The 15037-nt window shown below is 45.0% G+C and overlaps 1 protein-coding gene across 1 annotated transcript; it reads left to right on the top strand.

Moving 5' to 3' along the window:
• Positions 1 to 714: 714 nt before the first annotated feature.
• SERPINB9 (serpin family B member 9) lies at positions 715 to 13282 on the top strand. The gene is made up of 7 exons (XM_047101624.1): positions 715 to 889; positions 3564 to 3741; positions 5723 to 5860; positions 6206 to 6323; positions 7853 to 7995; positions 10415 to 10570; positions 11900 to 13282. The coding sequence occupies exons 2-7, from the start codon at positions 3574 to 3576 to the stop codon at positions 12302 to 12304; spliced, it is 1128 nt and encodes a 375-aa protein (XP_046957580.1). The 5' UTR covers positions 715 to 889; positions 3564 to 3573; the 3' UTR covers positions 12305 to 13282.
• Positions 13283 to 15037: the final 1755 nt, after the last annotated feature.

Raw genomic sequence — 15037 nt, 5'->3', positions numbered from 1 at the left:
TTCTCTTCCTCTGGACATCATCACATCGACAAGAAAGGCTTCTAGTTGCTGGGGTCTCTGGTCACTGGCCACGAGGGACGGGAAGAGTGTGGGTATCTGATGACCTTTCGAACAACCGAATCAACCATCCGCAAGCCCGCCCTGCGTCAGCACCCCCATGTGCTGAGGCAGTCGGCTCAGTCTGTCTGTTCCCATCACTTTGGAGATAAATGGTAGCGATTGCATACACAGCAGCACCAGAGCCCAAACACCAGCAGGGGAAAAGGGCTCAGGTCCTAGAAGGTAGGCCGCCTGGCTTCTGTGTCTGGGTTCAGAACAGCTAATTAGTGTGGGATCTTGAGCAGATACTTTATTCTAGCTGACTCTTTCATCTGTGTAGGATGAGCGGTGTGGAATAAGACCCACAGGCCTGTCCCTCCACCTTTGCTTCTGGAAGTAGACAAGCCCAGGCTAAGTTCTGTCGCCTCTCGCTCGCGTCCCCGGGGTGTTCTCCACTTGGGAGCCAGCGCGGCGGTACCAGCCTGACTCACCTATCCGTTTGAAAGTGCTTTTCCTTTCACAATCGGTTTGGGAGGCAGTCAGCCCTTCCAGTGACCCCCGCAGGGCCTCACACGCGAGGCGGGGCCGCGGAGGGTGGGGGTGGGGGTGGGGGGCGGCCGCAAAGCCGGCCTGGGACTAGACCCTGGCCGCGCCCAGCCCGCGGTTACGCGGGGGCGCAGCTCACGCACCGCCCCCAGCGGAGGGCAGGAAGCGTGGAGGTCGCCGGGGCGAGCATAAAATTCTGCGGCCGCTTCCTCCCGACGCAAGCTGGACCCGGGGAGCGGCTCTTCCCGGAGAGGTCGGCATAGGCCCGGACGACAGCCACGGGAGGAGCGCGGCGGTGCCGAAGGTGGCAAGTGGGGGCGCCCCGGGGCAGGGGCAGGGCGGGGACGGCGGAGGACGTGAGCCCCCAGCGCTAGCGCTCAGACACTGGACGCGAGGGCCATCTCTGTAGAAGCGAACCGGATCAGGTGGTGCCTCGCCCTGTTCACAGAAACAGAGCCTCTTTGGATCGCAGCCGCACAGTGGTGCAGCTGCGGCCGGTCCCAGAGCCCAGGCCACCTGATTCCCTCCTCCACTGTCTTGTCTCTGCGCTTCCCAGGTCTCTTCCTCTCCAGCCGCCTCCCTCCACCCCCCCACCCCGCCGCCCTACTTCTTCACCCCATCTCTCTCCTAGGGATCCGCGCACTGACCTCTCCCTGCCTCTCCTCTTTCCTGCTGAAATCACCATTCTGCAGCTGTAAATCCGAGCACTACTTACCCATCCTAATTCTTCCAGTCATTCCACACAAACTTCTGGAGCCCTTCCTTTTCCCTGAGCGCTCTTCCAGGCCCGCAGGACCCGCGGTGCCACACCGCCCCTGCCGCGGGAGCTTGCAGCCTAGTGGGACCACAAGCAATGAGAGACGGAGTTGCAGAGAAGAGTGAGCCAGCCGCCAGGGTGGGTGGAGCTCGTGAAGGGAAGCCTTCTGAGACCGGGGTGTTTGGGTGGAGAGGGAAGCTGAGTGCCATTAGCCAGTGCAGGTGTCGGGGTGGTGGATAAACGGTGTTTTCCTTGGCCCAGGGGTGCCTTGGAGGGAGTGAAAGGCGGTCAGGATGGCTAGAGGCTGATGCTGGAGCAAGGCGAGGGGGTCAGGTGGAGGATAAGCCCTTTAAATGAAGTGAGCTTTGGGCTTATCCTAAGGGCCAGGGGAATTTTTTTTTTTTAAGTTTATTTCTTTATTTTGAGAGAGAGAAAGAGCGAGCAGGGGAGGAAGGCAGATAGAGAGACAGAGAATCCCAAGCAGGCTCCTGCTGTCAGCGCAGAGCTGGAGTGGGGCTGGATCTCACCGTGAGATCATAACCTGAGCTGAAGCCAATCCACTGAGCCACCCAGGCACCCTGAGCCATGGGAAATTTAGGAGGAGGGCTGTCCAAATGGAGTGAACTGGGTGAGGGGGGGGGGATCGTTCTGTTCCGAGGAGGCAGCAGGGAGAGGGAGCAGGTGGTCTAGACTAGGTGCAGGCTCACAAGTATACGGGTTCCGGAGCCATTTGGGCAGCAGAAGGCAGGACTTGGTGATGGGTGTGAGGGGATGAGGAGCTGCAGGAAGGAGTCAGGGAGATGGCAGTTGGGTGAGTGAGGGTCTCATTTCCACCCTTACCTAATTGCCTGGTGGGCTGGGGGATGGTGGCAGCCATGTGTTCAGGTTCAGCTGTGTGGTCAGCAAACCTGCCCACTAACATTTACACTTCTGACCTCCGTGGCTTCATAGATCCTGGCCTCCCTGTTCTTGGTAGTTTTGCTCTTTCTTGTACCCTTCTCCGTTCCTCCTCGCCTCTCTATTCTGGTGTTCCGCAGGGGCTGGTCTTCGTCCTCTGGTGCACAGTCTCCATTAGTGGCTTTTGCTCTATCGAGTAAAACTCCCAAATCTTGGGAGTAAAACTCTCAAATCTTGCTAAGTTAGCAAAATATTATAAAACAAAACAAAAGCAAAGTTTTCTCAGCCTCTTTTCCAGTGTTTGAAGGTCACGTGATGTCTAGAGGCTAGGGATCATTGGGCACTCTGAGTTGGGTTATGGGCTATCGGGAGTTAATTGGCCATCTAGGGGGGTAGGGCTGCTCAGCTGGAGAGCACACTGGCTCTCCCTAGCTGGTTGATGACCAGTCACTGTAGATAAAAGGTCCTTGCCTCACAGTCAATTTAAACCCACCTGCAGCCTGTCTGTCATCTCTTACCAGAATCTCAAACATTTCTCAAGTATCAGCTGACAGATAGGGAGACTGTGGCCTTTTGCATAGCTGAAACTCTCAAAAGTGCTCTTCATAAATGTATGAAAGAAGAAACAGTATTGGGGCACCTGGGTGACTCAGTCATGTGAGCCTCCAGCTTTGGCTCAGGTCATGATCTCAGGGTTTTTAAGTTCAAGCCCCTGCATCCAGCTGGTTGCTGACAGCACACGGAGCCTGCTTCAGATCCTCTGTCTTTGTCTCTCTCTGCCCCTCCCCTGCTCATGCACTCTCTCTCAAAAATGAATAAACATTAAAAAAACAAAAAACAAAAACAAGCAGAAGAAGGAGAAACAGTATTATGGAGACCAGGCTAGAGAACAGGCTAGAGAAACTAGAATTTTTTTCAGTAGGAGTTTCCCCCTCCTCCCCCTCCCCTGCTTCCCTGACACCATCCTCCTTCTCCCTGATGTCCTTCTCGTCAGGTGGGAAGAGCTGGTCCTTATGGGAAAGGATTGGACTTCACTGCTCCTGGGAGACTGAGTGCTGTGTGTTTGTGCCAGTGAATTAGTGCTGTTAATTCCTGAGGCTCTCAAGCTGGTTTGATCTCTGCCAGTACCATACTTCTCTATTTACCTTAAAATGGGGACTCACTTTTCAGATGGGGAGCAACAATAAATGGGTTTTCCTCCAACTTAAAATGTTTATGAGCTTTATTATTTTAAAACAAGTACAATTCCAAGATTGCCAGATATTTGATCAATAGCCTTCAGAGGTGTATTAAGGCAGCCTTTCTCTTTATTCTCTGGTTCCAGAGCCTGTATCATGGATGCCCTTTCTGAAGCAAATGGCACCTTTGCCTTTCACCTTTTAAAGATGCTGTGTCAGGACAGCCCTTCACGCAACGTGTTTTATTCTCCTGTGAGCATCTCTTCTGCCCTGGCCATGGTCTTCCTGGGGGCAAAAGGAAACACTGCTGCCCAGATGGCCCAGGTAAACCTACCTGTCACTCAGGAGAAGGGATTGCCCTTTCAGTTGTGATGTTCCATCACTCAGCTTCATACCTCATACTCCAGAATTGCCACGAAGCAGGATGGGGAGGGGTCCTCGTGCATACACACGTACATGCTTATATCAGGCAGGTGGGGCTGCCTGGGGAACAAGACGCAAAGGGCAGGGCTGGGAGTCTCTTTTGCTGAGACTTTTTTTGGGAAAAGTCCTCTAATAATTTGGTTAAGACTATTAAAATCTTGTCCTAGCATCTTATCTTTGTTTAGAAAATGATACTGAAGTTATTTGAAATCTAAGCAGTTAAGGTCTCTCATTTTTGAAGTAAAGACTTCATAACTGTAATTATTCTTTGGTAACAAAGGGTAGGTTAATATCTCTTTCAAGTCATTAATACACCAACATGCCTTCCTGGTAAGGGGATGGACAAAAATAGGCAAATGTGGATGAAAAGGCATGTCTTTATTACATATACAGACTGTGTGTGGACTAGTTTAACAAACATTCAGCAAACATCTGAAAATGATTAAGAATCAATCTCTGTCCTGAGGGGGTTTTATAGAGCAGGCAGAGGACATGTGCCTAAGATAAAACCTACAAGCTTATCTCATGCTCCCTGCGCACACCTTCACTACAGGAGGGTTGGTGTGGCTCTTTGTTTCAATACCACTTTCTTTTCTCTTGACAACCCTTTCTGGGGTAATTGCTTATCTGAATCATTTTTCAGCTTGTGACCTGAGAAGTGAAGGTTTATGTGTAGAGAGGGGCTTCTTTGGGCTTACCGAACTTTTCTGTGTTTTAAGCTAACTGATGAATCCTTCTGGGAGGTTTTTTTTGTTTTTTTTTGTTTTTTTGTTCTTTTGGGTTTTTTTGAGAGCCTCAAGATTGTTCAGTTACCTTGTATTCAGAGACATCAAAAGTTCCTTATCCTTCTGTGCTCAACTAGACAGTAATGGCACTCAATATGCTGAATATGCATTGCTACTTACAGCATTAAGGGAAGTTCTTTTAAAGAACTAGTGTTTGGATTCTGTATAAACTGACAAAGATTGCCTTGCCCACTGATTGTATTTATGCCCATTTCTTCTTGAACTTATCATGCTTTTAACTGTGTTGTTTTTTTTAAATCTTAGAAGCAAATTTTCCTCTATTAGGCATATTTCATACTTATGTTTTTCTTGGGATGCAAGATTTTATAATAGCCCCTTTTCTGAATCCTTCTTCTCCTTGTCATTCTTCCTATTACTTATTTTTTTAATGTTTTTATTTATTTGTGAGACAGAGAGAGACAGAGCATGAGCAGGGGAAGGGCAGAGAGAGAGGGAGGCACAGAATCCAAAGCAGGCTCCAGGCTCTGAGCTGTCAGCACAGAGCCCGACGCGGGGCTCAAACTCACAGACTGTGAGATCATGACCTGAGCTGAAGTTGGATGCTTAACCGGCTGAGCCATCCAGGTGCCCCCCTATTACTTATTTTTAAACAAGACAGATCTATTTAGGCAGAAAAGCCAACTCTTACTCCTCTGTTTTCTGTCCTCTCTCTCTCTCTCTCTTTTTCTCTCTGTATCTTCTCCCCACCTCCACATAGTATTGCTCTAGTATGTATTAAATCTGCAATTTAAATGAGAACAGTGTTCTTTTAAAGGAAAATTTTGTAGAGTATTTGAGAAAGAATTTTCTCTATAAAACTCTATAAAGAGTTTTTGAGATCAAAGAACAATCTTGATTTTTGTTTTAAAGTTTATTTATTTTGAGAGAGAGAGAAAGTGTGAGTTGGGGAGAGCAGAGGGAGAGGGGAAAAGAGAGAGAGAATCCCAAGAAAGCTCCATGCTGTGAGTGTGGCACCCAATGTGGGGCTTGAACTCATGAACCGTGGGGTCATGACCTGAACCGAAGTCAGACATTTAACCGACTGAGCCACCCAGGCACCCCATTTTGATAATTTTTAAAATTATTTTTCTCAACAGGTGCTTTCTTTAAACACAGAGAAAGATATTCATCAGAGTTTCCAGTTACTTCTTACTGAAGTGAACAAACCTGGCACCCAGTACTTGCTCAGAACAGCCAACAGGCTCTTTGGAGAAAAGACGTGTGAATTCCTCTCAGTGAGTTGAGTCAGCAGAACAATAAAAGTTGTATTTAAAATATAGAGTCTGAAAGAAAGATCCTGGAGAACCAAAATTAATGGTGGACACTTTTAAAACTCCTAATTCTACGACTGTGCCTTGAATTATTTAAAATTTGACTACTTATAAAATTCATTTTTCCATTTCTGGTTGGTTATGGCTTAGGACTTATTTATAAACTCTGATATTTTAGTACCTATTAGGGTAAGATATCACTTTTAAGAGATGTATACTTATTTTAATAAAAAGTATATAATATTCAAATTTTTGGAAACTAAACTTTATTTAGGAATATAGCCACATTGAACACTTTTCTCTCCAAAGACCTTTAAGGAATCCTGTCTTCAGTTCTACCATGCTGAACTCGAGCAGCTTTCCTTTGCCAAAGCTGCAGAGCAGTCCAGGAAACACATCAACACTTGGGTCTCAAAAAAGACTGAAGGTCAGAATTACATGTTACTGGTTTTGTTTTTTTTTTTTTTTGCCTTCTCCCCCTTCTCTGTTTCCTGCTCCCTCTACCTTCCCCTACTTCCCCTCCTTTTCCTCCCTTCCCTCTTCCTCCCCTTGCTTTTCCTGCTGTTCTGATTTTACTAGTGTTTCAGATGGTCAGAGTCATGCTGACAGGCTGGGCCTCATGGCATATTTGGACCTTAATGGACTCACACTGGTTCTGATCAGAAGCTCAGGTTTTCAACAACGGAGACTTAATTTTTTCCATTCTCCGGGGACCAGAATGACTGATACAAATGTCAAAAGAAATTCATAGACCAGATTTCCAGTTTAGTAACTTACACTGAAGCGTACTTTCATGTGGCCTGTGATGTTCACATGTTGGGTGGGTTCATCACCTCCATAGGAAGGAGACTACTGGTCAGATCTCCCCTGAGTCATACACTTGGGCTTCCTCTTTCTAAATTCTATGTGGACCTACCACCAGCTTTATCCTACACATTAAGCTTACTTATTCTGCTTCTTTCATGTTTTCCACTTCCACTCCCTTAATTAGATTTGGTAAGCTTAGATTTGATAGGTCAACTGCAGACTGTCTCTCAGGGCTGATCAATCCTGCAGACCGAAATCATCCTTTGTTTGGCATTGAGCCTTATTCTTTTGTTTTATGGAGTGCCACGTTCTGATCTTGGCCGCCATGATCAATGATGTATGATGTTTGAACCATTCAGGACCCTCTGTACCATTTCTACTTAGTACCACTAGGAGCAGTCCTATTTCTGTCAATAAATCAGACAATCGAGAACAGACATTGTCTTTCTTTAAAGAGTTAGCAGTTATTGCCACCATTTCTTGGAATATTTGCCACTTATGCTATCTGGAGGCAGCGAATTAACAGGGATGCTCTTAGTTCATCAGAAAGGCAGTTTGATATCCAGGGGAAGAAGGGAGTATCTTTCACTTGCCCACCTTACCTTTTCCAGGAATGTCTGCTGTTTTGTTTAGAGGATCAAAATAGTAAAATCTCTTCTACTTGCTTCCAGGAGCTCTTCGGTGCACCCAGACTGCCCATTATCAGCTCTTTCCCCATTGAGCCGTTCATTCTGGCTGCCTCTGACATGTGGATGTAGTTGTGGAATGTTAGCACTGGTTACAACTTTGCTGCACTAAACCAAACAATCCCATTTCACCTCTTGAGATAACCCAGGTCCCTCCAGACCAGCCCTCCAGACCTGCTTGCCTCGTTGTCTGACCGCGTGTAGTGTTTTTCTTTGAGTGATTTAGAAATCATTTGCCGTCTTCAACTTTCTGGAAAGGCCTTAGTGACCTGACCATGAACACCACTTGTATGTGTTGTGTTTGATTTCTGTACATAACAATCCAAACTGAGCAAATATGAAAAGTGAAAGAATGTTTGGTTCTTGACTAGTAACCAAGGATCTGACAATAAACCTTATCATGATTTATTCATCCCATGTTCTGTAAAAATCACCTGAATGTGTTCTCTACTTTTCCTGGAAGGTAAAATTCAAGACCTGTTGCCGGATAGCTCGATTGATGCACAGACCAGGCTGGTTCTTGTCAATGCCATCTACTTCAAAGGAAGGTGGAATGAACAATTCAACAAAATGTACACAAGTGAAATGCCTTTTAAAATAAACCAGGTGAGAGAAGCTTTCAGAAATCCTGCTAGTGTTTCAAGAAGAAATTGAATGGAAAAAACTAAGTTTGTAAAAGCATAAATGATTGGTTGAAAGTAATTTTGAAGGGCACCTAGGTGGCTAAGTCGGTTAAGCATCTGACTCCAGCTCAGGTCATGATCTCACGATTCATGGTTTCAAGCCTTGCAATAGGCTCTGGGCTGATAGTTCAGCGCCTGGAGCCTGCTTCAGATTCTGTGCCTCCCTCTCTCTCTTCCCCTCCTCCACTCTGCTCTGTTTGTCTTTCTCTCAAAAAAAGAATAAACATAAATTAAAAAAAATTTGAAACAACATATTTATAAATGGAATTTTAAACTCAGTAGAAAAGAACAGAGGAATAAAAATTATTTGCTGTCTATAATTTTTTGCATTTTATTACTGCTCCTTCTGCCTCTGATAATCTCTCCTATCTTCATTGCTGCCACCTAGTTCTGGAAACTCTCATAGAAGACTTTCTTCTAGGGGCGCCTGGGTGGCGCAGTCGGTTAAGTGTCCGACTTCAGCCAGGTCACGATCTCGCGGTCCGTGGGTTCGAGCCCCGCGTCAGGCTCTGGGCTGATGGCTCAGAGCCTGGAGCCTGTTTCCGATTCTGTGTCTCTCTCTCTCTCTCTCGGCCCCTCCCCCGTTCATGCTCTGTCTCTCTCTGTCCCAAAAATAAATAAAAAACGTTGAAAAAAAAATTTAAAAAAAAAATAAAAAAAAAAGAAGACTTTCTTCTATTCCCAAGTTGCTAAACAGAAAGCAAAAAACAAGTGTTAAGGAAAGAAAGTGTGATATGTGTGTGTGTTGGGGGAGTGGGTAGAGAAGGTGAATATTTTTTTTTTTAAAGAGAGAAAGTGCTTAATGATTTATTTATTTTTTTTCAATATATGAAATTTATTGCCAAATTGGTTTCCATACAACACCCAGTGCTCATCCCAAAAGGTGCCCTCCTCAATACCCATCACCCACCCTCCCCTCCCTCCCACCCCCCATCAACCCTGGGAGTGAATATTTCTTTAATCAGATATTTAAAAATTAAAATGAGTATTGACTTGAATTAATATTAATTAATCATTATTAATTTAGTATTTATAAGTTTCTAACATTAAAACTGACAAAAATCTTAGTCTTGATATTGAGGTGTAACTTCAGCCAGGTATTAAAATAGCTTGCCAAATCCCCAGCAAACCACCCACCCCCCCGCAAAAGTACCATTTTAATGTAATCTGGAAACACACCGTATAGGTGTTTTGGGGGGCTTAAGGTGTACTTTACATCATCAGTTCTTGAGGTACAAAGGTGGGAGGGGGAGAACTTTTCTAGCATTGATTTTAGAAACTTTTCTAATTTGTATAATAGCTGATCTGTATCAATTTGAAAAATAAGTATAAAAAAAGAAAAATAAGTATAATACTCTAACTTCTGCATGCATATACCTCTTCTGTATTTTATTTGAGAGAGAGAGTGGGGGAGGGGCAGAGGGCAAGAGAAAACCTTAAGCAGTTCCATCCACGCTCAGTGCCAAGCCTGACGTGGGGCTCGATCCTGTGACCATGAGATCCTGACCTGAGCCAAAATCAAGAACCTGACACTTAACTGACTGAGCCACCTAGGTGCCCCACCGCTTCTACATTTTTAAAAAGTTATTTCCTTGGATTAGAGTATCAGAATCAGAACAACTGGATTTAAATACATGAAGAGATATTAGTTCTTTCTACTTTCGGGCAAGATTGCTTTCTGAGAGGGTGTGTCCATACACTACCTGTCACATTCCTGTGAAACTCTTAAATTTCTTCCCACCTTATCACAAAACCTTTCTCTAGTTAAAATGAAATAATTTTCTATTTAATTTTATGTGACTGTATCATTTCCTTAGATATATTTTATTTTTGTATACATATATTTTTAAAGTTTATTTATTTTGAGAGAGAGAGAGTGCACACAGTGCACACAGTGCGAGCAGGGTTGGGGCAGAAAAAGAGGGAGAGAGAGAATCCCAAGTAGGCTCCATACTGTCAGTGCAGAGCCAGGCACAGGTCTCGAATTCACAAACCGTGAGATCATGACCTGAGCTGAAATCAAGAGTCAGATGCTTAACTGACTGAGCCACCCAGACACCCCTCCTTAGATATAGTTTAAATTAGGACAATCTGATTTCCTCTTCCGGAAAATGCAGAGTATCATATTTATTTTGCTGAGTAGAACATCTTTCTTAGGATACCTGTTTACAAGAGATGCCTTGTAATGGTGACAGGAAAGAGTCGGAATTAGTATATGAATATTGTTCCCATCACGGGTGCTGAAAACACTCCTGGAGTCAACTCTACGTCTTTTGGAAACTTTTATCGCCTCTTTCAATAATCTGTTTTTAATTCCATGCTCCTCTGTTTATTCCCATCAGAAGGAGCAGAGGCCAGTGCAGATGATGTTTCAGGAAGCTACATTTAAGCTTGCCTATATTGAAGAGGTGCAGGCCCAGGTCCTGGAGGTGCCCTATGTGGGTGAGGAGCTGAGCATGCTCATTCTGCTCCCGGATGACAACGTGGATCTAAGTTCGGTGAGATGAATCCAGTGACAAACTTCACATCCTTCCTGATAGGATAGAACTCAAGCACCATTTCCAACATTTGTGTTACCTTTTAAGTTGATGATATGGGCAACCAGGCAGCAGAGCACAGTATTCAGGTACTCGGGCTTTGGAACCAAACTGTTATTCAGCACGTACTTCTCCCGTTATTACCTATGTGACCTTGCCAAATTACTCTGTTTTCTAAGATGGGGATGGTGATAATATCTCCTGATAGAGTTATTATTAGGATAAAATGGGCATAGTTCAGGGAACAAGCTTAGCACATTGTCTGGTGCATCATCAGCCCTGAATAAATGTGATTCATTATTATTATCATAATCATTGCTGTTAGCATTATATTTTAAATACTAAGAACCTGAAACTCAGGAGGGCAGAGCCAGAAACAGCTGGAAATGCCACTCCCCACTCACTCTGCTTCCTTTCAGCATGGATCCCTACCTAGTATGAGAGTCAGCCACAGCCCAGGAGCTCCTAGGGACAGGCACTAAGTGGCACATGGTGCTCCCATGACCTAAGGGGCCTGTGTGAGCAGAGCTGCAGCCATTGGCTGTGTCTCTGTCCATCCCCGTCCCCCCCCCCCCCACCACCGTGTCTCTTCTTCAGAATGTGTGCAGGATTGCGCCTCTGGCAAATTGTTCTTCTGGGTGGACTCCACCAGGAGCCTTTTCCCATTTTTCTTTTTTTTTTAAGGTTTTTTTTTTTTTAATTTTGTTTATTTTGAGAAAGAGAGAGTGTGTGCACGTGCACACGAGCTGGGAAGGGGCAGAGAGAGGGAGAGAGAGAGAATCCCAAGCAGGCTCCATTCTGTCAGCACATGGAGCCCAAGGCAGGGCTCAATCTCACAAACCATGAGATCTTGACCTGAGCTGAAACCAAGAGTTGGATGCTTAACCGACTGAGCCATCCAGGGGCCCCTCCCAATCATTTTTCTTACCAGCAATGCCTCATCTTCAAAAAATAAGCACAGTTTATAAAAAAAAAAAAAGAAAATCACAGTCAGCTGGGCACTGATGATTGTCAGGATAAAAGATGTCTCCTAGACGTTGTTGGGCAACAAGAGGAACAGCCACTGTCTTTGTGCCTCTGGGCTGTTTGAAGTCTTCCCTGCTTGGCAAGGAAGCCACCCATGTATTTAATAGCACAAGTATGAGATCTCACAGATTTCCTGGCAGATAACGGTGCCTGCTGGTCTTGCGTGACAATCAATACCCATCTATGCGAGGAGGAAGAGTATGTGGGTGTGTATGTAAATATGTACTAAAGTATGAATTTCAAAATCGGATTCTGGTCTTTCAGGTGGAAAAACATCTCACTTATGAGAAATTTAGAGCCTGGACCAAGCCAGACTGTATGAAGAGTACCGAAGTGGAAGTTTTCCTTCCGAGATTTAAACTGGAAGAGGATTATGACATGGAATCTGTGCTTCAGCGTTTGGGAATGGTTGATGCCTTCCAGGGGGACAAGGCTGACTTTTCAGCAATGTCAGCTGAGAGAGATCTGTGTCTGTCCAAGTTTGTGCACAAGAGTGTCGTGGAGGTGAATGAGGAAGGCACAGAGGCCGCGGCTGCCTCAGCCGTAGTGGTCGTGGAGTGTTGCATGGTATCTGGACCAAGGTTCTGTGCTGACCATCCCTTCCTTTTCTTCATTAGGCACAATGCAGCCAACAGCATTCTGTTCTGTGGCAGGTTTTCTGCTCCCTAAGGGTGAGCGTTTCCTGTGTCCTCCTGTCTTGCACCACAGCCCTGTGAACATGGGTCTTTAAAGCCAAGTGCCTAGGTGATGAGGGCAGATTCCTCATCCATCTGAATCTCATGCTTGTCCACACTCAGCTCTCTCCATACTGACCACTCATTTGCCCTACTTAGTTGAGATCATGGGACAATAGAACTTAATGATTCCCTGTTGTATTTAAAATGTAGTCCAAATCCCATAGGATGGCATACAAAATTTTCCTAGATGGCTCCAGACTTCTTCCCCACTCATTCCACATGTAACTCATTTTAGTTACACCATGTTCTGCCTTGTACCTCAAAACTTGTTGCATACTTGTCTTAGCCTATTTCAGTAGTAGTCCATGCTTCTAGCTAAGACAACTGTTTTATAGTTTTCCTGGTACATGTGCTTCTTAGAGTTTCTTTAATGCATATTTTTATTTTATCTTTGACATTCATGCATCACCAAGTATGTGGAAAACAGGGCATCAGGCATTGGAGACAAAGGGGCAGAGTCATGGTCTTTTGACATCTGGTCTTTAATACTCATGCTGGAATGATGTAGCTTTTATGACAGCCAGATTGGACTAGGTAATGTCCTTAAATGTATCCCTCTTGTAGGGATCAGACATTCTTCCTGTTAATTATATTTCTCCACCTCCAACTCTAACAGTAAAAATTTCATTCAACTCTTAAAGCTCATTTCCAATGTCATCTCCAAGAAATTTTTCCTTTTCTGCATTAGCAGAGGTGCGTCTTCTAACTCTCAATTGCACACAGAGGAAGGGCATTGCTCTTATGGAAGTTGTTTGATGTATTAGTCATCTCTGTTCTCCAGCTAGGTCTTAAATTCCTCCGGGGTTGGGAATGTATTTTACATGTGTGTGTGCCACATACAATGCAGTTAGAAGTAATTTGATCACACATGAACTCTGTAATTTTTAAAAAAGTGATTAGATGTCAGTGATATTATTTTTTTGTTTTTTTTACTAAAGTTTATTTTGAGAGAGAGAGAGAGAAAGAGAGAGTGGGGAAGGGGCAGAGAGAGAGGGAGAGAGTGAGAATCTCAAGCAGGCTCCACACTGTCAGAACATAGCCTGATGTGGGGCTTGAACTCACAAATCATTGAGATCATGACCTGAGCTGAAATCAAGAGTTGGTTGCTTTACCTACTGAGCCACCCAGGTGCCACATTATTGTTTTTTTTCAAAGAAATTTTTTTATTAAAGTGAAATTCACATATCATAAAATTAACCATTTTAAAGTGAACAATGCAGTGCAACATGTGCAATCATCACTTTTATCTAGTTCCAAAAAATTGTCATCGCCCTAAAGGAAAACCTTGTGCCCACTCAGCAGTTCCTCCCCATTCTCTTCTCCCTAGAGTTCAGAGACGGTCACTTAAGATTTCAAGGACCCTTATCAGCCTCACTGGTCAGGGCACTGTGATGAGCTGTGATGAATTATAAGAGGAGGTACAGGCAAGCTGCAGAAAGGGGGAAATTTCTTTCATGTGGAATGTGTGACTGATGTCTCTCCCCCAGGGAAATCACGCAGATCTCTAGACCTCTCCCAGATAAGAGGGATTAGCGAGAAGTTTCTAAAAGGGTATTTGGGAGAAAATTTTCCTAAGACAGCTGTGGTAGTGCTAGTACCCACTCCCCCAACCCCTGTGCAGGGGGGAAGCAGGGGGAGACAGAGTCTGTTAAGTGAGCTTGGCTCATACAGAGACATCAAGAGAGCAAGACACAGAGAGGGACAGAGATGGACAGAGATAGAGATAGAGACTCTGTAAGTGAGCTTACTCACGTCCCCTGGATATACCAGGCATTTGGATACTGCTCAGGAGAAATGTCCAGGAAATGCAAATATTGATCCCAACAAACCAAAATGGGCCAAACTAGAGTTTCCTGGCCACTCTGGGCTCAGCTTCTGGCCTGTAAAAAGAACAGTTTGTGACCTGAGGGTGCAGAAGGTTCACAGAGCTGGGCCACTTAACAGTGAAGGGCAAAAGCACTTGGAAATATTGCCAAGCTTCTAAAAGGGAGTGCTGACTGCTGGGACCAACAGCCTTTCTTCTTTGTTATCGGGGGTTTGGACTGCTTCTCTGACTTCCCAGGACCTAAGGTTGTTTGCACAATGTAGACAGGACAAGGTGAAGTTTCCAGTCCCAGACCCATGATGTTAACCCTGAAAGCTGACTCCTAATACTTCCCTCCCCACTCTCTGCTGTGGGAGCTGGGTACTCACCTTCCAGGGTTGTTAAATAAGTAAGTTCAGTTGGACAAGACTTCCAGCTCCAACATTCCACAAGCCTATATTTCTGGATCTCTTTTTGACAACCAGGCAAAGATGGCATCAGCACAGCCTAAGCCACCTACTCCAAAGAGAGGCAGGCTCCATTGAAAAACTGAGGTAGAGAAAAGATCTAGTAATCCCTTCCTCGTTTTGGGGAAGGGGGAAATAGCATCTGTTAAATCCTATGTGCCAGAGACTGCTAGGCACTGCACGATACATTATTTTACTTGATCCTCCTATCAACCTGGGAAGATTGATAAGGAAACTGAGGTTCAGAGAAGATAGGCAACTCGTTCAAATTCATTCAGCTAGTAGGAGACTGGCAGAGGAAATGAAGCCAGAGCTTTCAGACCCCAAAGCCAGAGGCCAGAGGGGGAGAGCCTCTGTGAAACACACGCCCTCTACTCCAAGATGCACAGGCTCA

This window comes from Lynx rufus, unplaced genomic scaffold (assembly GCF_022079265.1).
Source record: "Lynx rufus isolate CCGP_SWC_20201006 ecotype Redwood Valley unplaced genomic scaffold, mLynRuf1.p SCAF_6, whole genome shotgun sequence".
Taxonomy (NCBI): Eukaryota; Metazoa; Chordata; class Mammalia; order Carnivora; family Felidae; genus Lynx; species Lynx rufus.
This window is presented reverse-complemented; position numbering and strand designations above follow the sequence as displayed.

What these genes read in the sequence shown, in the direction of transcription:
- SERPINB9 (XM_047101624.1), top strand. Translation starts at nt 3,574, where the DNA reads ATGGATGCCCTTTCTGAAGCAAATGGCACCTTTGCCTTTCACCTTTTA. An exon ending in CTGCTGCCCAGATGGCCCAG is followed by an intron (nt 3,742 to 5,722) that starts GTAAACCTACCT and finishes TTTTCTCAACAG; the next exon opens with GTGCTTTCTTTAAACACAGA. An exon ending in AGACGTGTGAATTCCTCTCA is followed by an intron (nt 5,861 to 6,205) that starts GTGAGTTGAGTC and finishes TTCTCTCCAAAG; the next exon opens with ACCTTTAAGGAATCCTGTCT.